At 42.5% G+C, this 23812-nt stretch overlaps 1 protein-coding gene across 2 annotated transcripts in view; it reads left to right on the top strand.

Annotated features, from left to right (window-relative positions):
* Positions 1-60: 60 nt before the first annotated feature.
* ATP6V1A (ATPase H+ transporting V1 subunit A) overlaps positions 61-23812 on the top strand; it is a 31505-nt gene continuing 7753 nt past the window's right edge. Inside the window, exons 1-12 of one of the 2 annotated variants that reach the window (XM_080391174.1) lie at positions 61-219; positions 12971-13065; positions 14747-14875; positions 16406-16620; positions 17324-17461; positions 17990-18141; positions 18954-19116; positions 20308-20416; positions 21225-21347; positions 21442-21556; positions 22675-22738; positions 23493-23696. In XM_080391174.1, the coding sequence (XP_080247300.1) occupies positions 12984-13065; positions 14747-14875; positions 16406-16620; positions 17324-17461; positions 17990-18141; positions 18954-19116; positions 20308-20416; positions 21225-21347; positions 21442-21556; positions 22675-22738; positions 23493-23696 (1494 nt within the window). In that variant the 5' untranslated portion in view covers positions 61-219; positions 12971-12983. Of the gene's footprint in view, positions 220-9325; positions 9493-12970; positions 13066-14746; positions 14876-16405; positions 16621-17323; positions 17462-17989; positions 18142-18953; positions 19117-20307; positions 20417-21224; positions 21348-21441; positions 21557-22674; positions 22739-23492; positions 23697-23812 lie in introns of those variants that run through there. The other variant, XM_080391175.1, reaches the window with a different exon arrangement.

Raw genomic sequence — 23812 nt, 5'->3', positions numbered from 1 at the left:
CGCTCCGCTAGCAGGCTAGGGCGGGCGGCCGGAAGAAGTCCCGGGCCCGGCGGGAAAGCGCCGCCCGGAAGTAAGCGTGTGGGGACGCCGGCTCGCGGGGCACGCTTCCGGCTGTGGTGCTGAGGCGCATGCGCGCTGCGGCCGCCATCAGCTGATCCAGCGCCTCCTCTGCCGCCGCCGCCGCCGGAGGGAGCGAGGTTTCGCGTGTGCCGGCCGCAGGTGAGGCGTCCTCGGTGGGTCGCGGTGTGAGGGGATGGGTGTTCGTCTCGGTGGCCCGGCTGTCCCCTCTGAGGGCTGCCCCCTGAGGGCCGCCCTTCGCCTTGCGGAGCCCTGGGGGGCGGCAGCACCCGCAGAGCGCCCTGTGGGGGTGGGGGGTGTCTCCTGGGTGGGCGGCCTTCGCCTCCCGCATCGCCGTAAGGACAGTGGGCTGCTCTGCGAGCGGAGGCCGACCTTGTCGCCTCTGGCTCCGGCTGAAGCGAGTAACGCGCAGCGCTGCGTCCTTTGTCCGCACGGAGCAGTGGCAGAAGCCGCTGGCGGCGGCCCTGCTCTTCCTGGCCCCGTTTCTTAGGAGAAAAAAGGCCAGGGATGCAAAGCAGACCCCTCCCCGAGTAAGGTTTCCGTGAGTAAAAAAACGTGCTGAGCGTTCTCAAAGACACCCAACAAGAATCCGCAGGGATATGCCTCAGTCCGTTCTAAGGAGAGGCGGTGACAGTGGCTGGGTTTCTGTGCCAGGTCACCCCACCATCTTGGGTGGGTGGAACTGAATCTGCTTGTCTGTGGCCCTGCAGTGAGCCAGCAGCAAGGTTACGGAACAGGAACGCTGCCGCTGCCTTCTGCCTGCAGCCCTTCCTTAGTACACGGGCCCACCTCTTGTTCTGCAGTTGAAAATAACTGATGGCAAATCAAATGTGTTTCCTCTTCCTTTCGTCAGAGACAAAATCCTGACTTAGATGAGGTTTTCTAAATGTCACACTTGGAATTCACTTCAAGGCAAGAAAGACATTTTACGTGAATGGCTTCTGGATGATATCGTACACGTCACAGATAGCTGTGACACATGTATGTCAAGATCTATCCATTCAGTGCAGTTGCCCAGCATAATTTCTTCCTAAGATTTTACTAGCTTTCCTCAGAGAATTTCTACTCCAGCTGGGAATAAAAGCGATTTGGTGATAATTTTATTCATTGTAATGCAATACTTCAGCAAAGTACACGGGCTATTTGATCTAGCGTGGTATTTCAAATGCTAATACCACTTGATGAACTGGAGAAGGGATGGAAAAGGAGGAAAACCTGCTGACAGACTGCTGAAGGTGGTTTATGAGCCCCCCTGTTTCTAGCACTTAGGTGAGAATGTGCTGAGTGTAGGTTGGCATTTGTAAGTGGCAGTTTGAGTTACTGAGGCAGATCTTCAATATATTGTAAGTTGTATTTGTGCTGAATTTGGGATGGTGCAGATCTGCAGCAGCTGCATGTTTGGCGGCTTTATATGGTATTTTTAAAGGTCTTTTCAATGAGTAGCAAGCATAAATGTTTAATAGTACCTACATGTTACTATTTTCTATTTAAGAATAAGTGAGATCAGTGTCTACATGTCTTTGAATTACCAAAAATATTGCAGATTATTTTTGCTGTGCTTGTCGGTTTATTATGTCGAGTCTTCTTGAAAACAGTTTTACTCTCTTATGTGGGGAAAGAACTAGTCTTAACTTTATAATTGGGGGATAAAGCATGGCATTCAGAAATCATAAACCACCGTGGACATCAGTTTGAAAGGATGGGGAAGAAGAAATTAAGACAGTGCTGGAAAATGACTGCTGGCATCAGCTGACTGTTCAAATGGGGGTTGAAATCTTGTGTTGCAATAGTAACACAAGATCTTAGTTTCCTGTAAATGCAGCCTTTCCATTTTCCAAGTCAAGAGCTGTTTTCTACAGATAGTGCTAATATTAGGGTGGAGCCATGAACAATGAGTACTACTTGCTTAATTTTTATGCAGCATTAGCTTAAATTTAGCTTTTAGTTTGGTCAAAGTGTCTATTAACTGGTTTTATACCTCATTAATCCTTAATTGTAAAGTCTGCAGGCTTCAGTGTGCTTCTGTTGCCTAAATGTTTTCCCAGTGTGGCTTTGTGCATTTATCTTCCAGACATGCAAGGGTACGGGTATTACAGTTGTCATCCAAAGCCGCTATAGACCAGCAGATTACTAGGTGATTCCCCTGGAGATACGTTGAGAGGCACTGCACTTCCCTTCTTGTGTTTTTATACTGTAATACTGTCTCTTTGAGTTCCTGAGCCCTGAAATTCCTACCGATGTTATTCCCTTGTGCTTTTAAATTGCTTATTTGTGAGTTAAGGCCATGTTCCTAATTAGTCTCTTTAAAAGAGTAAAAGGATTACAGGATAACCTAGCTGATGTCTTTGGTTACTTTGATGTTGACTGTAAAATGTTGCATCCTGTTGATGGCCAAGTAACAGTCCCTGTTTTTCTTTCTCTCCCTCTTTTAATTTTTTTTTTTAAACCCCAACCATGTAACAACCCAATGCCCTATGCCTATAAGTGACACAGATTTTCTTTCCTCCATACTTGTATCATTGGTTACAAAGAAAAGTGGGGGACTTTAGACTTGGAAATATTGAGGTATTCTTGAACAATGCTATCCACGTGATTTTTTTTTTTATGATTTTTTTTTTTTGGACTGGAACTTGTACCAAGGAAAACAGACGATGTAGTTGACTGGAATATCATGCTTATTCACGCTTACTCACCATCTTAAAACATGTGATTTCTTTAGCCTTCCAGCTGGGCAGAGAGAAATGGGGACCTACTCCAGCAGAGGAAGCAGAACAAATCTAAAGTTTTCAACTGTTTCTTCCTGTATGGATTAAGCCAGTAACCACCTGAAGGTCCAACATGTGAAACTGGCTTAGACTGAATCTTCTGGTTGTCATTACTCTACCTTCTTTTATGTTCTGAAAAGGGTTTTCTTTTTTGTTCTTGTTGTGTTCACTACCTTCTCCCCTTTGAAAGTGGACAGCTGAGAATATACTCAATTTTGGGGTCTGGTCATATCTTGTGGCAATAAGTTCTACAATCATAAATATTTTTGCTCTGGTTACTTTATTTCATCTGTGCATTTATTTCTCCTGGGTTTTGTCAAATTCTCAAGTTAAACGCTCCCACTTCTTAGAAAGATTGACCATTTGCTGCTATCTTTTTAGACTCCCATATGTTTTATGGCTGCTGTAACAAACTTTGCCTTGTAAAGTCTGTCTTTACTGAAATGATGGGCTTACTCTGAAAACTGGTAAGATGTATGTGGATAAATCCTGAAAGTCCTAGTCTAACAGACTTTACTATCACTTAACCAAATGGCAGATGAAGTTCAGTTTTAGCTACTGAATTTATTTTCTCAGTTAATCAGCTTGATTACTCCTCTGAGCTTGTGTAACAGTAAATTTCAATGTCACTGCTCGCTGTCTTCAGAAATAATATGACAGTGATCTAATACATGCGTGGTGCCTGTTGACAGTTTGTTAATTTTGTCATAGTTCACAGCATTTTGGAGACTCTGTTGTGAGTGTCTTAAAATCTTCAAATTGGAAATAATCAGGAAGTATGAAAACTAATAATGGGAGGCTGCCATCGGGGCCACATTTTTATAGTGCTGGGCTTTCTGCATTAGTTGGCTGATATCTGTTTAATCCTGAGACTTAACACTGAAGACGATGGCTATCCCAGTTAACCGAGATTCATTCTGCTGACTAGTTATAAATAAACTAAAAAGTCTGTCAGAAACAGACCTATTGCAGATGCAAACACTTGAAAGAAGCAGTCTTCCTAGAGGGTATCTCCATAACGTGAAAGTCTTATCCTTGTCGTTCTTAATCAGATGAAGAGCGCTCATATTGTAAGCATTCTCATGGCCAAGTTGAAATGTTGGTGCGCTGGTGGGTTTCAGCTGACCAGTCTGTCCAACTACCTTTTTCTGCCAGATGGCATCCCAAGAAAAATGCCGAAATCTGCACTGTGAAGATGCAGCGTTCCCCACACTGTGTCCCATTTGAGGGTGCGATAAGTTACGCTTGCTTACTGGAGTGGTTTGTTGTTGAAAACAGTGTAAAAGATAGGTGGTCTGAATGTCTGTGACCTAAGTGCAAAGAGCAGTCCTGTGTTGGTGATGGTCACATGTGATGAGGGATAGAAAGGTTATGGAAAAGGTATTGGCTTTTTAGAGAAAAAACTGTGCCTTTATTAGAACTGTTAGAGCTGGACAAAAGCTTTCAGGTGTGCAGGTTTCCTTTAATGGCCTGAAGAATGACTTGATTGTTTTTTCATATTCTACAAAAGAAACTTATCTTCCAAGAAGCTCAGCTAGTGGGACAAACATTTGTTTGGTCCTTCTCACTAACACACTATATCATTATTTTGTTTCTCACCGTAAAAGACCTTAAACAGCAGCTTTTCAGAAAAAACTGAAATGGTATTTTGGCTAAATGCAGATAACGTTGGTAAGGGCTTCTAAAATGGCAGTTGTGTTACGTGAATTTCCTCTAGATCCTTGAAACCTTGAGAATTTTGTTGTTGTGAAATAAATTTGCGTCACCTGGTAGACAGTCAGACAACCACCACAACATATGGCTTAAACAGTGTTAAAATTTAATATACTGGAGGGGCTCTGGCTATTCTAAAGAAGCTGTAAATACTTAAGGTAATTGAATATAAAATCTCCAAATGTGGCTTAACTTGCTTTAAAACATAAATATGTAGTTTTCCATTACAGGAAAAGTCGACCTCAACTTAATTTCCTTTTACTGGAATCCACTGCCAATATGCATGTTGTGATTCCAACCAGGTGTTTCATTATACTGAAGTGCTGTAAAAGAGTGCTTCTATCTGCTAGGGGTGTTAGATCTTTCTCAAAGACTTTCATGCAAACTTACTCTCAGTTCAGCTCTTCAAACTAGCCATCACATACCTCATATAATAAACTGAAGGTTCCATAATATTCTGACTCTAAAGACTGCTCTGAAAGTTAAGCATAATGTTGAAATACTTATTCTGAACTCATGCTCAGTATTTTATCTATTAGATTTAGGGACAAGAGCTTAGGCAGTGGTGACACTTGCAGAGAAGCCGATGTGTTTTAATGACCCCAAATTACTAATAAGTTTCTGTGTAAAACTGAGGCTGACTTACAAATCTAGCAATAGTTGTTTTATGAAATATTACACCTTTTGTCTGTTGAGGTAAGAATCTCCAACTAGTCAGAAGTGACTCTACTGAACTGTAGTTAGTAAAGTTTGCTACTGTAATTGCTTACAGCTTTGCGTTCACCTCATTTTGATGTTTGTCATCTTAAAGATTAGAGCAACAAGAAGTATTTCAAATAACAATGCCAAATACACCTAAAGGTAGAGTGACTTCTGTCTCATAAAAGCAAGGGTGGATTTTAGCTTTGCAGTAATGTTAGTGAGGTTAATGAAAATGTTGCTCATTAGAGGAAATAGCTGAGCATTGCACTAAGCAGATGGCTGCAGAACTTTTCAGCCCTAGCAGCTAGGTGACAGGAGCAGGGTAAGGAAAGGCAGCCACTGTGGGACACAGAAATGAATATTCTGTTAGTATTCTGTGTTACGGCTTGGATCTCTGTTGCATTAGATTTTCGTTTTGTTTGAAAGTTTATCAAGCCAAAGAAGGGGCAGGGTATGTAGCAGGCTGAGAGGAATGTCAAATTTTTAGTGGTGGGAAACTTGTGAATTAGCGTAGCAAATAAGAAATAAAGGAAGGTTCATCTGTTTCCACCTCTAAAGCTCCTCTGGAGAAGCCTTCTGGGCTGAGAGGAAGGAATTGGTGTAGAAAACCCTTATATGGAAAGCTGTAGCATATAACCAGTCAGCTGATGAAGATTTTTTTTCACATGAATGATGTGGTTTTCTCTAGTAACAGGAGTATGTTAATTGATAAAACTAGGGTCTTTATCAGTTCTAGCTATAGCGTGACAACTGCGTTTGAAGTCAGAAGGCTGGTTATCTACTGAGCTGATCAAATCTTCAGTGGGTCAAAGCAGTTTACACATTGAATGCCTTGCCAGCCTTTCTATCTAGTTTTATTGCTGCCGCTGAGCTTTTTTCTATTCCTGTTCTGGGCTAAGTGAAGAAATCTCCCAAGCTTCCGAATAAGAGCTTAGGTGCTTGCATAACGATTGGTGGTGGTACTTCATGCCCCATCTTTGTGGTAGGGGAGAATCTCTTATGCTACATATAGATATTACTACAAATATATATGTTTAGCTTGTGTGCAAGGCATGATGTTTTCTTCAAGTATGAGGCTTGTATGTATTGGCATACCCACAGGTAAGCTGCATCTGTTTTGAGGAAGAAAGCAGTAGGAGCTTGTGATGCGCTTCATGAATTGCCATGTTGCAGTGCCTTGCTTTGTTGCCATTGTGTGGTGTGCAAACAGTGGCAGCATAATTCTGTTTCCTGTCTTTTTTCTTGAATACACCTGGATTTATCTGTACATGTGCTGAGCAGCAAGCCTTGTGTGAGAGGAAGGGGCTCTACGGTACCTAAGAAACAAATTGCGTCGCCTACTGTGTATTGTAAAAGAAATTAAGAAACAAAAAAATGAGTTGTCTGGTGTGGTTGCAGATGGATCCGCAGTGTGTAGCTGAACATCACTTCAGCAGATTCCTGACATATTGAGAGCAGGGGTGGCCTCAAGGTGCCCTGTGGCAACTGGAATTGCATGAATAATTAAATGGAAGAATGTCCATGTTGCTGATTTTAAGAAACAATGATACTTCTAGCTTAAGCTTATGGCAAGAAGGTTAGTACAGTTAGCTTCTCTATGTCTGTGGAAAGACTAAGCCACGCGATTGTGTTGGGCACAGGAGGAGTCTCCTGCCTGGTTTCCTCAGAGTGCAGGTGATATGAAGTTGGAATGAGTTTGATAAAGCACAGGGCTGTGCTGCCATACAGAGGGACCTCGACAGACTGGAAAAATAGGCTGATGGGAATCTCATGAAGTTCAACAATGGAAAATGCCAAGTCCTGCACCTGGGGAGGAATAGCCATGTGCCCTGCTACAGGCTGGGCACTGACTGGCTGTAAAGTGGCTTTGCTGAAAGGGGCTAGAGGTCCTGGTGGATACCAAGTTGAGTATCAGCTGGCATTGTGCCCTCGTGGCAAAGGCAGCCAGCACTGTCCTGGGCTGCATTAGGAGGAATGCTGGCAGCACGGTCAGGGAGGTGCATTTTCCCCTCAATTAAGCTTTAGGGAACCACAACTGGAGTGCTGTGCCTGGTTCTGGGTTTCCAGTAGAAGGAAGACATGGCTTAATGGAGTGGGTTCAGAAAAGGGCCACAAAGGGTTTGGAAGTATGAGGAGAGGGTGAGAGAGCTGGGATGATGTAGCTTCGGGAAGAGAAGGTTCTGAGAATCTTGCTGTAAAGGATATAAATACCTAATGGGAGAGAGCAGAGAGGATGGAGCCAGGGGTGTCTGCTGAAGTAACGAGAAGCAATGGGCACAAACTGAAATACAGGGAATTCCCTTTAAACATAAGAAAACACTTTTTACTGTGAGGGTGTCTGAATGTTGGAATGGGTTCCCAGAGACTTGGGGAGTCTTCATCCTTGGAGGTAATGGAAACCCAGCTGGACGTGGCCCTGAGCAGCCTGCTCTAACTTGCTCTGAGTAGGGCTTTGGAACGAGATGATCTCCAGAGGTGCCTTCCAACCTCAGCGATTCTGTTGTTTGGCGAGAGAGAGATCTGGAGTAATTTTCCCTGCTGTGTTATAGTAAAATTTTAACTGCATAGTATGAAGGAGCAGATTTCCTGAGAATACTATTTGACTTCCCTTCCAAGTGACCTGTGTTGAGAGTTCTGTGCATGCTCTTTGTGCTGAGGCAATATTCCAACTCCTAGGTGCAGAAATGCTGCTGAACTTCTGCATTTGTCTAGTAACTTAGGCACTAGGGTTTTTTAATACTTCCTCTTAAAAATATAATCTGTTGGAAGGGGAAGTATAAACTACCCAAGTTACAGGAAATCTATGGCAGTGATTAACCTGTTGTTTATGAGGCCTTTGCGACACATCCTCATGCAGCTGCACACTGGGATTTATGCTCTGTGCCAAAGTCTGCTCAGGTGAACAACAGTAAATGTTGGCAGTCTTGATTCTAAAGCATGACTCAAATGTGACGCTAAGTGGATTGTCTGGTGTGGGTTGTGATCTTTTGCTATCCTGTAGCCTCCCGTTTTTTACTGAGAAGAGGGGGAGGGATTTTCTTTGGAAAACTTACTTGACTGTGTTTTACTGTGTATGCCAATTAAGGTTTCCTGGATATTGAATGTATTTAATTATATTCTGACTCCAGTTTTCTACCCTAGGAAGTCAAAACATATTAGTCTGTTTCAGATACAGTAAAATCTATTACCTTAATTCAAAGTTACTCCAGCAGAATGAATTCCAGCACTGGTAACTTATTAATGTAATGTTGCTGCTTCTGAATTGCTGGTCTTGGGCTATTTACTCCAATTTTAGTTCACATATCTAAGCTTTTATGCCAGTTTGATGTGTTGCTAATCCTAGAACTTGCAAAGATAGTCTCGATGTTGTGAAGTCTGCAGGGAACTCTTCAACTGACATGGCTTCTTGGGGGAAAGACTACATGGCTGCTCATCTTCTGTATGACAATGGGACAAAATCTTTGTTTCAAAAATTTCAAAACCTTTGAAAACAGATTCTAGTAGCTGTCTCTCAAGGTGGCACATCAGTCTGCTTTGCTAACTGTTGTTGGACGTTGTGCAGTTGCATCAATGCTTCTGCTAACTAGGAGAAGGGATTCTTATATTAGAAGTAAGCTCTGCAAGACTCTATTTTGCCAAACAATACCTGTTCTACATAGTCAAGCAATTAGGGAGGTGCTGAAGACACCATAATACTGTGCAATCTGTTGTTAAAACCGTTGTTCTGTTAAGCTCTTCCAGAACAGAGCACGCACTGACATGGAAATATTACACTGGAGGACTGGTAGGTAAATGGATTCCAGCAGACAACGTGTATCTCTTTCAAGGATTTTAATGTAGTAGTACGTACCACTTGGGGCATAGGGATTATTGGCTGTGTAGGAGGCCCTTAACGTGAACGGCTGAATGCTGCTTTTAATTTCTTCTGCTCGGCCCTGTGCAGTAAGGAGGGCACAGATGGGAGTTCAGCGGGGCCCTAGGTATCTTGATTTGCTATTGCGGCATTCCTCCGTGCTGGTAGGAGAGAGAGAGACTGATGACTCATCAAGTCAGGTGGTTATGCCTCTGCTGTGTGTCAGAAATTTCTTTCCCCTCTGCAGCAGGCTTTCTCATCCCTCTGTGTAGGGGCACTAGAAGGACAATTATTTCCTAAGTGGTGGTGCTTAACTGCTGAATTCTGGCTTTGCTTCATTGGGCCTGTGGATTTTGTTCCTGCCTGTTTCTGCAAAATAAGGTAAGAATCTGTGTTTATATGATAAAATAGTCACGGATTTTCTTCCTTGCTGCAAGAAGGCTCCTTCTAAAAATCTCACTGGAGTCTTAATTTTGAAGAGATCTTTGTGGTAAAGCTGTTTATCATGTAAATTCTGGGTCTGCTCAAACATGTGAAGCAAAATGAAGGAACTGTAATAGAAAACAAGTTTCTCCAGCATTGACAGCAGGGTGGTTACATTTTTGGGCTTGCTGTGTAGCCAAATTGCTGTGCTGGGGAGAAATCAATATAAAAGAGCCAATGACCTGAGTTTTCTTTGTTTAATTATGACTATAATATTACTTTAGTACTTCACATTTCAGTCAGAGATCGTGCTGCAGCAAGTCATGTTTTGATTCCTGGCACTGTTAGGCAGAATATGACCATGTCAGAGTATGAGAGCACACTTAAAATTAATTGGTGAACTGTTTAAGATGAGGAAGATTCCTTCATAGAAGTTGTAAAGGATACAAAATGCTCGTAAGGGAATTAAAATTAAGCTAATATCCTGTATAGGTGTGCTAGTGGACTTTTGTAGGAGTGTATTACATACAGTGCCTGATATCCTGGGTTGGCAAGAGGCCTGTGAAAGGCTCTGGGAGCTCAGTAGATTTCTGAAATGGCTAGCTACCATGGCTTCTGGGGTAAGTACATACTCCCTGCATGCACATGATGTTACGTTTAGCAAATCCTGACATGCGTTAGGGAATTTCCTTCTACCCAAGTACTAACAATGAAGACTTTTAACAGTATACATAGGTAAGCCAACATTTCTGCCCTCAAGGACTTTTCCATATGAAATGGAAACCTGTAGTGCTAATACATGAGCACAAGAAAACTGTGCAGAGATAAATAACAGCATTTTTTAACCTTAATTTGTATTCAGCATTAAATGATGCGTAGCCCCTTAACAAAAAGAGGTCAGCTTGGCTGGGTGGGCACTGGCTTTTTAGACTTTGTGTACTTTGTTTGGAGGGTACATGGGAGATGGAACAAAGAAAGGTGAGGAAGAATTCACATCTTTTACACTTGTAATAGTTAACAGGTATGTATTTAAAAGCCATAGGTACAGATGCTAAAGGTCAGGACAAAGACTGTTTATTGGTGTGTTGTTAGGTGGTCTAGCAGAATCCCATTCTCTTTTAGCTTGACCAATAATTCGGGCAGGTGGCTGTAGGAAGAGAGAGGGAGCAGAGCAGCCACAGGAACAGGCGAGGCACATGCTGGGTGGCAGGTTGTTGCTGTTTTGATTGCAGGGTGGCTGTTCTGAGGTTCTTATTTGTCTCCTTAAAAGATAAACAATCACTTCAAGTGGCGGTCAGCTGACCTGCAGGTTTTGAATATGAAGATACGTTAATTTAAGTTGAAACTGGCCAGTGTTCTTCCTGCGTTTCCTTGCCTTTGTAAATTGACTCTTTTGTGCAGGACCCTGGACTGTCTAATGGCCAAATGGCGTCACTAATTCAGTTATGAGCGTTTGGCTTAACTCTGTCTTTATAGGGCTTCTATAGAAGATTTTGGTAGTAGGACTCTAGAGATTGTTCTGTATGGTATGTTGAAGTAATTGTTTTGGGTGGATTTAGAAGACTGGCTGCTTTTTTTCAGTATGAACAGTAATTGTACTTGAGTTTTGCAGTGTTTTAATGGTTAAAAGCCAAAAAGGTGAGGTAGTTGTTAGTCTGATCAGAACCAGCTCTTACCAGCTGCTCAGGAGCTGCAGATTGCTTTGTGAGGACCTCCCTCCTGCCATTTGGCAGAGAAGACTTTTGAGAAATAAATAGTGAAATGAAAATTATGTTCCAGCACTAAACAACAGGCAACGTAAAGGATAAACTATCCTTCTGGGGAGCAGAGGGATCTAACAGCTATCTGACTTAGCCTTTGAGCTGGAGAGCAGTTAGCGGTTCCACTGCAGGCTGGTGACTGAGTCATGATCAACTGTTGGGGTGGCTGTTGTGAAATGAATCAATGGTAGCCATGTTACACAGTCCGTTCCAGGGAGACACGGAGCCTGGAAGACGCTGATCCTTCAGGATGAATAGGAGTTTGGAAACATTGGTGATCCTTTTCTTACAGAGTTGAGCTGCTGTTTTAAAACATTTAGATTGGTGGCAAGGTTGAGGGGCAGAGGACTTGTAGCACAGTATTAAAAAACTGGAAAACAGTCATAAGGTTTCAAGAGTAGCAGATATCAGCTGCCTACTGCTCCTGAAGAACAGGCAGAAAAGCATCCTTTAATGATGATGGAAAGGGTGCGAATGTCATTGTTGTCTTCCTCATTGTACACGGGGCAGGTTTTCAAGCCTGGCCGTGCCTCTGTTTGCTGCCTTGCAGAAGATGCTGCGTTAGGTTAAGCTTCTTGCAAAGACTGTGAGCATCAACAGATGCCTGGCACAGTTTGTTGCCGAACCACGGGCTTTTGCTGGGCAGGCCCTGTTGATACGCAGAGCGCGTTGTGTGCTGGGGCTGCCATGCTGCAGCTTTCACCAGTGCTGTACTGTAAACCTGGCAGTACGGTAGAAATGGGTAGAGAGTTGCCTTACAGTTCGCTAACACTAATCAGTTTCCAAGGTAACGCAAAGCATGATAAGGGCTGACAAAGCAAAACCATTAAACTCTTATCGGCACCAGAAGCAGGACAGCCCAACTGTCTGTTAAAGGGCAAGCATGGATGGAGGAGGTCTGTTTCTAAAACAGCTGTTCTTGTGCCAGTTGTTTAGATTCCCTGAACAGCTACTGGCAAGAGATGTCAGTCTGCTGTTGAACTGTTGCAGATTGAGGTTCTGGCCCTTATTTGGCACAATTCTTCTATAATGCTCCATGGCTTTCACTGAGAGCATAATTTTGTAATATCTGGCTGTGAGGCATATAGAGAGGACTCTCCATATGTGTGCTGGTGCTTTTGAAAGTCTATGTTTCTTCCCCTGAACCCTGCTTCAGCAGCTTAAGATAGCAAAGATACAATTTTCACAATTAGTGTTTGTAGCATTGCTTTTTAGAGAGGGTTGACAGTGAGGCAGCCCCAGAACATTCTTTTGCTCACTCAGAATCATGGAAAATTCTATATTTTGGAGGAGGATAGAAGAGATGTGGAAGACGGAAGGGATTTTCCCTTATTTAAATATCCTGTTATTAGGCTTGAAAACAGTCCAGTTGGTGTTACAGCCTTTTTGGAGTGTTACTGTTTCACTTGGTGATGTTTTGTGGAGCATGTTGTGCAGTCCTATTCCACCTCTGTGTTTCTGCAATCGGGGATGTTAGTTGTTTTGTTTGTTTAAATGAGTTACTTTTTAACTTTTTATAGGTTTAAAATCAGTGTGGTTAAGGTGCTTCAGGCTGTATGAGTTCGGAATTCTTTCTAACTGGAAACAAGGACAGAGCCGAGCGGGGGAAGAGGAAGAACTTACTACATGTGTGTATTCTTCAGGACTGACTCTTGTCTTGTTTTCCTTCTGTACAGTTGAAGAGGCAAAATGGAATTCTCCAAGCTACCCAAAATCCGTGATGAGGACAGAGAGGCTTTTGTGGGCTATGTCCATGGAGTCTCAGGACCTGGTAGGTATTATTTTGTAAAGGAAATCGCAGGTTCTGTTCCATCTAATGTCTTGTTAGTCTTGTTCACTTGAAAGTGGAGAAGTGTACTAGAGCTCTGGGTGGGACTTTTTTCTTTCTTTTTTTGGGGGGGAGCTTTTTAAGAAGGATCACTGACTTAGTCTGCTAAAATATTAAGAAATATACTAACAAGACGTTACTGTTAACTAATCTTCTTCAAAGATGTAATGAGCAGAAGCAGGGCAATGAATAATAACAACAAAACCAAAAGGTGGTAAGCTTTCTGTATGAAGTAAAGCCACTCGGTCAGAAATCTTCAGGCCCTGTGTATTAAGCTTCTCTAAAAGGCTGAGATGTGTAGTCCATTCTCGCTGAAACACGATTTGACCCTCTGCTCTCTGGAATACTCAGTCTCCTGCCAGTGTCAAGCCATTCTGTGTTACTGCACCGTGGGCTGGAGGAGCTCAGCAAGGAGCTGCAAGGGTCAGGGAAGGGGGTGGTGCAACTGGGAGCAGGAGGACTTTTCCTCCTGTATTGGCTTAAATTCTTTAGTCTCTGATGGTAACAGCTTTTGAATATGTGCAGAGTCCACTGGCTTTTCTGCTCCCTCCTGTAGTCTCCTCAAGAGGTGAAGGATGGGGATGTGAGAACAGCAGAATAGCATGTGATTTTGTTGATGCAGCTTATTTGATGAGTAAGAAACTCCCTTGACTCATGTCTACCTAAGTAAATACCTGTTCTTTTAACTGCCAATTCCTTAAGTGCAGAAGTGATATTTAAAAACAGTTTTAAACTGATACAGCTTTCTTTCCTAAGAAGTGGGAAATGGATTTTTGTTTAAATACATAAACTCTATGTGCAAGATTGATATTATGATAGAAAAGACATGATAAATTTTGTGCTAAAGCAGCTAGACCTCGTGTATGACCTGCTGAAACCTAACTCAAAACAGTAGGAGGTTTTAGGCCCAAAAGATGCTGTAAAACAGTCTGTAAAAAAATCTGTTGAAAGTGCCTGAAGATATACATGACTTTTTTTCTACAAAATAAAATGTCAAAATAGTGTTTCCTTAAAAGCTTTGTAGCTTCTGCCACTCTAGATATAAGGGTATGTATTGCCCTTAGAGCAGGCACCTTGGTCTGATCTGTACATGGAAATAGTTTGTTATATGAGCATCCAGGTGCTACCAAGGTGAAAAGAAGTTTGAGTGACTTGAAAATGCTGGTCCCCAACCACAGGTTTATGTACCTACCAGGTATCAGGTGAACTTTAGCATTTTTCTTATATGTTTTAATTGGGTCAGATGGGAATATGGCCCAGCTAACTGAAAAGGAAGGTGCCTACGGAACTTGTCTGTCAAAGTTCACTGCATCTCTAAAGCTCTAAACATCCCCTATCTGTCAGGGTAGATAAGAGAAATTATGGTGAGAATTGTCTGTGTACTCCTGTATTCTGATAGCGTCCTCTTATTGAGCATAAAGGGACAGTGTGATAAGTATAGGGAAATGTTTTCTTTTGGCTTTTAAACTAGAAGTATCAGTATTTATGGCGGCCAAGGTATCCTTTTTGTGAAATCAAAAATGGGTGAATACCAGGCTTATGCTGTGCAGTTTTTACTAACTCCTGATGAGTAAATTTCCTGAGCTACAGGAAAAATATTCGCTTACGTGCCTGTCTTTTACAGTGGTCACAGCGTGCAACATGGCAGGTGCTGCTATGTATGAGCTGGTACGAGTAGGCCACAGTGAACTGGTGGGGGAGATTATCCGACTGGAAGGGGATTTAGCAACGGTGCAGGTGTACGAAGAAACGTGTATCCTTTTCAGTGATTCCTCTGGGCCTGCAGACTGTGCAGTCCAGAGCACAGAGTGGTGATGAGGGTGAAGACAATGGACAAAGCTGACTTGATACTTCTGGTGCCAGCGGGATATTGGTTCTGCACGTCTTTTGTAAATTCCAATGGTTTTAGGTAAATCTTGTCTTGCTTGGCTGTGTATCAAGGAGACTTTTTTTATATATATATTAAGTAGAAATCAAATAGTGTGTACCTTAGAATTGAAAATTTATTTTAATTTAAATATTAGAGCTTTGTAAGGAAGTTGTTTGACAAATGTCAACCATAAATGGCAAAACTACCAAGCAGTATTTGTTGTGGTTTTTTCTTTGCTTTTGAAAACTATGCTTGTACAACACTTAAATAGGAAATGTAAAGTAGGCAGGATGCCGCCTTCTGGGCAGAGTATTTTGCCAGACATAATCATTACATTTTTGCTTCTGCAGTCTGCTTACAGAATCTTGGTCCAGCTAGGACACAGCCTGTATTCTAAAATCTAGTCAGCTTAAAATGTATTTTCTATTACACATATATGATAGAATACCAGTAAAGAAGTCATAGAAGTTGAAGCGAGACCTTTTTTTCAGATATTCTTTTAACCTTAAGAGTTGGCTCTGTGTATCTGTACAGGCTAGGAAAAAGCCTGTGCTGGCTCCCAAAGCTTTGTTCCGAGGAGCTGGATGTTGAACTGGTGACTAACTCCTGACTGTACCTAATAATTTATCATTTTAGGTGGCATCATCATTGTAATATCTAATAGCCTTCCATCAGTACATGGAAGAAGTTTGAGTATAGTTTACTCGTAGGTTTCTGATGAGAGGGTTGCATCCTAGGGCTCTGTGAAGTCAACTTGTGTTTAACTACTTGAGTCTTGCATAGGGTTTTGGGGTTTTCTTTTGTATTCTAGCAGGGCCTTTTGCCAAACTGCGGGCCCTTTGCGGAGAAGTCCATTGTGCATCTTTGCTCAGATAGTGCATAGACTGACAACTTGATACCAGAGGGGAGGGAAATAATGCTGGTCTTGGACAAACTCCCTTTGAAGTTAGACTGTTGTCAGAAAGGCTATGCGAGGCTCAAGGTCTAAACAGTTGTGCTCCCTAACAAATTCCAAAGCAAAAAATTAAATATTTCATAATATTCTCTGATTTAAACAATCAGACCTGTTTTCTAGGTTTGAAGATTTAAGAAATGCCTAAGATTTTGTCATCCTGCTGCTTGGCACTCCAGTGAACTCATCCATACAGTTGACTTGAACTAATGATTGTAAAGCAGAATTATTTACACCTCCTGTGCATCTCTGGAGGATGAGCAACTTTGTTGCTTTAGGAATTTCAGCTTGAGTGTAGTATAAAGCCTACATGCTTATCAAATGATGATGTGTGATATAGTAATAAAAATATTACCTTAAAGTCAGAAAGGTGGTTTAAAGGTACGACAGTGCGAGTGTGATGCCTTCTGCCCTGTTTCTCGCCCTTTCTCTGGATGAACTTTTCCTCAGCAAATCTTCAGCTGGTGTCTCTGTAGGAGACCCTGTACTCCGTACTGGCAAACCCCTGTCAGTGGAACTAGGGCCTGGCATTATGGGAGCTATTTTTGATGGTATCCAGAGGCCTCTCTCGGACATCAGCACTCTGACCAAAAGTATCTATATCCCTAGAGGTGTCAACGTGTCAGCTTTGAGCCGAGATGTCAAATGGGACTTCACACCTTCCAAAAATCTGCGGGTATGTTCTGACAAGCCCATCTTCCTTTCTGCTCCTCTGCCCCGAAAGTTTAGGGCTAGAGCAGAGTGCCGGTGCTGTGACTGCTGGGAGCTACGGTTAACATTGGTCTGAGGTTTGTGGAAAGGAATACTAGGAGCTGGTCGTGATGTATGAGACTGGATGGGGTTCATCAAAACTTAATTGATGTGATTTACTGTGTGTGGCCGCTGCATATGAGAAACTTAAAAAGTTTTTATGTATTTGCAAAACTGTCAAGAAGCACTAAGCAGTAGCAGGTGTTACCTGAGCCAAAAGAATGACTGCAGCATGTATTCCACAAATGGTGAAGGTAGCCTTAGAGCTGGAAAATGCCACAGCTTTAGCCCTTGGCAGCATCTTTTTCCAGCCTTGTAGGTTAGCATTTCTCTACTTAACGCATTAAGCTGAGAGGTATAAAAGAAACAAGGAAAATTCCTTGCATCAGTCAGTAATTGCTACTGTCTGAGCCTTGCAAGGCACCTGAACCCAGATAGTGTTGCTAGTGATGTGCTGTTAGTGTAATGAGTTATGTAAATGGGCTACTGTGCTGTAACAACTCATTTGTAAAGGGAGTAATCACAGTGCTAGACTTAATAGCTGTAGTTATTTTATACAGTTCTTTGTCAAGGTTCTTTTTTAAAACTGGAGTTCTCACTTATGACTAATAGACCTGTTCTGATTTCAGGTTGGCAGCCACATCACTGGCGGAGATATTTATGGTGTGGTGAATGAAAACTCTCTTATCAAACACAAAATCATGCTGCCCCCACGGAACAGGGGTACAGTTACATACATTGCTCCACCAGGAAACTACGACACTTCAGTAAGTCCCCCAGCAGCAGTTTCTGGTATATTCCATGTCTCTTTCATAAGGCTGATGTACTCTTTCTCTTCTGCATGATGCCAACTAGAAAGTGTTTCATGCGACAAGGTGTCAGAGTTAACGATTGCTTCTGCTACCCTGCCGGCAGGGATTACACAATTATCTTGTGCGGTTGCGTTCTATATATGTGTAGATAGATGGATAAATATATATCTGTTCCCAATGGCACTTCAGTGTGCCAAGCTCGCTGACCTTTGTGGGGACCAACAGTATTTTATGAATATGTAAAATTCAGTTGCTCTTCAAAAGCATATTCCTAATTGAAGCTTCACCTTGTGCTTCCCCCCCAGTAGCACTGTAAATATGGGAAAGAGCTTTCCCTTGGGAAGGGATGATGGTGTATTGAGGTTCTGAGAAATGGTGGTGCTATCAAAAACCTAGTTGTGCAGAGTAGTTGAGATGAGAATTTGCATGCTGGTCCAGTGTGCAGCTGTTTGCTTACTTCAGCTGTCTGGTGCTGTCTGTTAGGATGTTGTCTTAGAGTTGGAGTTTGAAGGTGTGAAGGAGAAGTTCACTATGGTCCAGGTCTGGCCTGTGCGTCAAGTCCGTCCTGTTACTGAGAAGTTACCAGCCAATCACCCTTTATTAACTGGCCAACGGGTCCTGGATGCCCTCTTCCCGTAAGTACTACCTTTTGTCTTCTAGTGTGTAAGAAATCTCTTGTGGGAGGAGGCCATTTTTTAATTTTATTTTTTTTTAAGGGCAGGCAGACCCCAAGCTTTTACTGTATATCACAGCATAATCTCAAACAATGTTTAGCTGAATTCCTCATATTTCTATATTTGGCAGGAGAACCTACTAGTGGAAAAAAGGAAGATAAGTTTAAAAAGATAGTTCTAGTGCTTTTTTATTCTTTTCTAGATTAATGCATAAACTTAACATGATCATGCCAAATGTACAGAAAGGCTAGAACTTTCAAGCTTGATGCTCCATTCGAATGTATAAGTAGGATCTTTCTCCATGGTCTTGAGGATATATAGTTCCCAATGATTTTGGGGTCACCCTTATGAAAACTGTTGCACTTTAACACAAAATGCTTATTTAAGCAGCTAACTTCCAAGACGCTGAATTCAGTAATTTTGGCCTTAAAACATTGTGTTGCTTATTCTTACAATGCACAGCTAAGTGCGGTTCTTTCCTTAGTATTTGCATTCCTTTGGTGCTTCCAGCTGTGAAAACTGCTACATTTCAAGCCTGAAAGTTTAGCTGTTGTACCAGCGTAACTCATGTACTCCAAGGGCAGTAGAAGAAAAGGATAGTTTATTCCCTCAGTCTTCTGGTTTTGTGAAATACCTCTGTGCTTCTCACCCAGAACGCTGGATGTGACTTCTGTCACTCTGCTTTTAATTAAGGAGTTTTATTGGAAAACATTCTAAGATGGGAGAGCTGGTTTTGAGTTATTTGCAAATCAGAGTCCTGTTTCTTTACTCAGGTGTGTACAAGGGGGTACAACAGCGATTCCCGGGGCATTCGGTTGTGGGAAGACTGTGATCTCACAGTCTCTCTCAAAGTACTCCAACAGTGATGTCATCATTTATGTAGGCTGTGGAGAACGAGGAAACGAAATGTCTGAAGTACTGAGAGATTTCCCTGAGGTTAGTATGGAGAATTCATGGAGAGTAAACCTTCTTGGGAAGACTTGCTATTATTGTACTAGTATTGTAACTGAATAAAATACTGTATCAGTAGAGTGACTTGAAATTATCTTCTTGCCTCCCTGCTGTAAGTTCTGGTTGTAGTAGCAGAAAGCCCTCTTGGCTTGTTCAAGAATGATTTCAGTGGCCCCTCGATAAACATCTGGACTAATCTTTGCGTATACCTTCTAACTTGTTTAAAATAAAGCCAAAATGTATGCCAGGGTGTAATTTTGCTCAGATTATAATAAGCACCTTACCTTTCTCTGGTCTCTAACTTTTCTAACTTAACCATGCATAGCAAATGCAGCATCTGTATTTACAGGGTGGTGATACAAACAGTTAGTAGATACCAGTTTGACACGTTAAGCTTTGGAATACCTTCTGAAGGAAGTAGAAAATGTCTGGGTTTAAAAAAAATAAGTAGACACAACAGATCTAACAAATCTCCTATCTGTTTTTAGTGAATTAGTTGTGGCACATTCTTCTGTAAAATATGGGGAAGAAGCCAGATAGTCTGAACTGTTAGGTTGAAACTCCACTGTCAGAAATAAGGGGTAAAAGGCTTGGATGTGTGTGTTGATTATGAGATGAGAAAGTCAAGCTGAGGTGGCCGTGAAAAAGGTAAATCTCTGCATATTTTTAAGTGGAATTCTACACAAGTGTCAGGATAACACATCCTGTTGTGCAGGTGCTTGTTAGGCTGCACCAGGGTTATGTATGGGATTTTATATCTGGTTTTCAAAAGTGAACTTGCATCAGTGTAGATGGGGGGTGGGGTGGGGAAACCTTTCCGATTCCTAACAGACTTAACAACAGGAGGCTAAGATTATTTTTTTTTTGCCCTTCCAGCCTTCCTGATGCGGTGGATTTCTCAGTACTCATTTGAATGGGATCAGTAGGGTTTTGCTGGTTGCAGAAGAAGAGATGGGGCTGCGGCATGTACGTAGGGTTAAGCAGAGTGCAGTCAGGAAGGCAAACCAGCATAGTATCCTGAAATCTTTCATCTAGTCTCTGCTCTTGGTAGAGTAGCTCCTGATACAAGGAGAGTAATACAGTAAAAGACAGTAAAAAAAACCCCACAACTAAAATAAACAAAAAGCCTTACTACTGGTTTTGGTGTTGTTTTTTTTTCCTTTTCTTGCATTTTAGTTAACAATGGAAGTTGACGGCAAGGTAGAGAGTATCATGAAGAGAACTGCTCTGGTAGCAAATACCTCCAACATGCCTGTGGCTGCCAGAGAAGCCTCTATCTATACTGGTAAGATTTACAGGAGGCTGGAAAAGGCTGTGTGTGTAGAGCAAGCCATCATGCTCTAGTATTTTCAGTTCCTGAGATGGTCAGTACCAAGAAACCAGCTTAGTTTCAGAAGTCAACCCTTTCAGGCCTTGTCTGCACAAAGTTGTGTCTTAAATGAATGTGGCTTGCTTGTACATAATTACAATTTCCAAATTTTGAGTAAATTTTGCTTAAAAGGTGAACTGACTGCACTGTAGTTTTTCTCCATGTGTTAATTGTGTAAGCTTTGGTTTGTGAACAGCTTTTTGCTGACAAGTGCAGCCACTTCTCAGTGTGTGAGGAATGGTGTCAGGGCAGGAACAGTACTCTCTGAGTTGGCAGGCTAGTCTTCTTTCCTTTGCAGCCTCTTAGAGGCTTTTTTGAAAAAAATCTTTCTTATGAAAAGTTGTCAGATAATTAAGACAAAATGACCTTTTCTCACTGTTGTATTCTAGTAGTTTGAAAGGGAAGGAGACATTTTACAGTAAGAAGAGGCTTTGTTCATGGTTTCCATGAGGCAAAGAGTAGTGTCGGTGACATTGCCATGTCTCTTCAAAGAAATACATGGGAATGTAAGATGAGGCAGTGTGATTCATAAGCAAAAATGGGGAGAGTGAGAACAAATAAGCAAAAAAAGACAGCAAGGACATAATGTAATGGGAAGAAAGAATAACTTTCAGTGTTTCCACCAATATGTAAACTTAGTCTTATTTGCATCTCAGTGACAATGTACAAGCATAGAATTCCTTTTTGAAGTGTATTCTGCAGCACACTGTTGTCTTTGTTCTAGGAATCACGCTGTCTGAGTATTTCCGAGACATGGGCTACCATGTCAGTATGATGGCAGACTCTACTTCCCGATGGGCTGAGGCCCTCAGAGAAATTTCAGGGCGACTGGCTGAAATGCCAGCTGGTGAGTGGTCTTTTCTCGACCTAGTCTTGTAAATATAAATGCATCCTTTAAACTCTGAGCCGTTGACTCCATTTCTGTGTGTTGGTGTTTGCAGACAGTGGTTATCCAGCCTACCTTGGTGCCCGTCTAGCCTCTTTCTATGAGCGAGCTGGCAGAGTGAAGTGTCTGGGAAATCCTGAAAGGGAAGGCAGCGTCAGCATTGTTGGAGCGTGAGTGCTGCATTTCTTTGCTTTGCATTGGCTGCAGTTCTTCCTCTGCGCTTTTGTATGTTAAAGTACCTATTTTTCAGACAAAAAGGTCTTGTCTCTCTGTGCAGCTGCAAAACTAAAAACATGGGAAGGAGTAGGTAGACATTTAGCCTCTGTTCACCCAGAACTGCTGCTGAATTGTGCAAGGGGGGCAGAAAGAAGGAATGTGAACAAGTTGTTCTGTGAGGTGCAGAATCACAGTCACTTGCAGCCATTGGAGTAAATGGCTCAGGGAAAAATGTCGTTAGAGCTGTCACTGAGAAGCATGTCAAACCATGCTCAGAGCAGGAGGGACAGGGCAGTCAGAGCAGCAGTGTGCACTGGGGATCATAAGGAATTGTGATTCTTATGCTGCTCCGTGTAATTCTACTCTAAGCAAATCTCAAGCTGCGATGGGCTGTGAAAAGCGTGCGGTCCCCAGACATTCTCCTAGGCTAAATTGATTTGTATATCATACTGTGGGCAAAGTAAATTTCCCATCCACGCATTTTCAGGCGAGCCTCTAGCATCTGCAAGAACACCCAGCATCCATTCTTTGCTCTGCTTAATTCCATTGTCCACAGCACACATACCCAAATGCATTGTGCTTTTGAGGTTGGAAGAATTATATATTTTTTAATCTATAGGAAAGCACATATTAGGGTGTCGAGCCCAAATGAATTTGAAGTGGTTATTGTATAGGTGAATATCTGAAATCATTCCAAACTGGGATATTGTTTTCTGTGCATTGCACTGCTTTTCACAGTGTCCTACGAGCACACTTGCTGAATCTGTTCCAGTTGTGATAGGTTTGATAATCTCAAGATGGAGTTGCTACCTGGAGCTAGTGGTTAAAATCAAACCCTGATGTGCCGTCAGTCAGTCACTGATATCACTGTGTTTCATGGTGAGCTTGACAGGACACTGGTGCGGGTCTGCCTCAAGCACTTTCTGCAGCAGAAGCTTGAGGTCTGTTACTTGAAATGGTGTTGACTTTCCTGGTTTCTGTGATCACTGATCTATGCAGTCGTATGTTCCAGTACTTCAGTTTGAACTGTGAAAGTAGCTCTGGTAACTTTTCCTTATCTCTTCCTGCTCAGTGTATCTCCCCCAGGTGGTGACTTCTCTGACCCTGTCACATCTGCTACACTGGGCATTGTTCAGGTACGTCCCCCGACGTTTCAGCTGTTTTGGCCACTTTGTTAGACTCAATGATTGTGCTTCAGTGCATTTGTGGCTGGGGCCTGAGAGCGCTGATTTGACACAGGCAGCTTTGTAGGGTGCTTTGGAAAATGCTCTGACAGCGTAGAAGGTGACCTTGTGAGATGGTCTCTGAACTGATGTGTCTGAGATCACTTTGGAAGAGGGAATGAAGGTAGCGATTCCATCCGACGCTGATGGCTCAGGAATATCTGTGCGCTTCCTGATTGCTGCCACTTGAGCTGTGCTTCAAATGTTGCTGCTCTCCGCTGAGACGGAAAGTGAACCACTCCTAATAGGTGCGTTGAAATCACAAAAGAATCCTCAGAGCAGCAGAATGTCTTGCAACCGATTGCAGCCCTGGTTTGGGAAAAGGAGTTACATCTAGCAGGTCTCCACTTAATTAGACTCCGGTGTTGGCACTGTCTTTCTTACGGCGTGCTTTCTCCCTCATGAGGAGTCTCAAGCTGACTAAGTCTGAACTCAGCTTAAAGGATGCATCACTTTTTTTGAGAAGTATATTTGAAAGTAACTGCTATAGTTAAACTAACATAAGGAAGGCTTGTCTTTTCTCTCTTGGGCTTTCATTTGTGATAGCCTTTGCCACATTGCGTTTGCTCAGATTTGTGTTCTGTATTGGGTTTTGGTTTAATTGCCTTCAATTATTTCAGTTCATTTTTGATTTAGAACACTGGTTGATCCTTCTGGCTTCTGACAGGTTTTCTGGGGCCTGGATAAGAAGCTGGCACAACGCAAGCACTTCCCCTCTGTCAACTGGCTGATCAGTTACAGCAAATACACACGTGCCCTGGACGAGTACTACGACAAGCATTTTACAGAGTTTGTCCCTCTCAGGACAAAGGCCAAAGAGATCCTACAGGAGGAAGAGGACCTTGCAGAGATAGTGCAGCTTGTGGGGAAGGTGAGCAACCAGCTGTGAGGAAATGTGGTGTCGGTGAGCCATCCTCCATTTCCCTACTGTAGTGCAGGCCTTTGACCATGTCGTAAGACCAGCCTGGATGGATACTGCATTGTGCA

Source organism: Falco punctatus (assembly GCF_963210335.1).
Source record: "Falco punctatus genome assembly, chromosome: 6".
Taxonomy (NCBI): domain Eukaryota; kingdom Metazoa; phylum Chordata; class Aves; order Falconiformes; family Falconidae; genus Falco; species Falco punctatus.
This window is presented reverse-complemented; position numbering and strand designations above follow the sequence as displayed.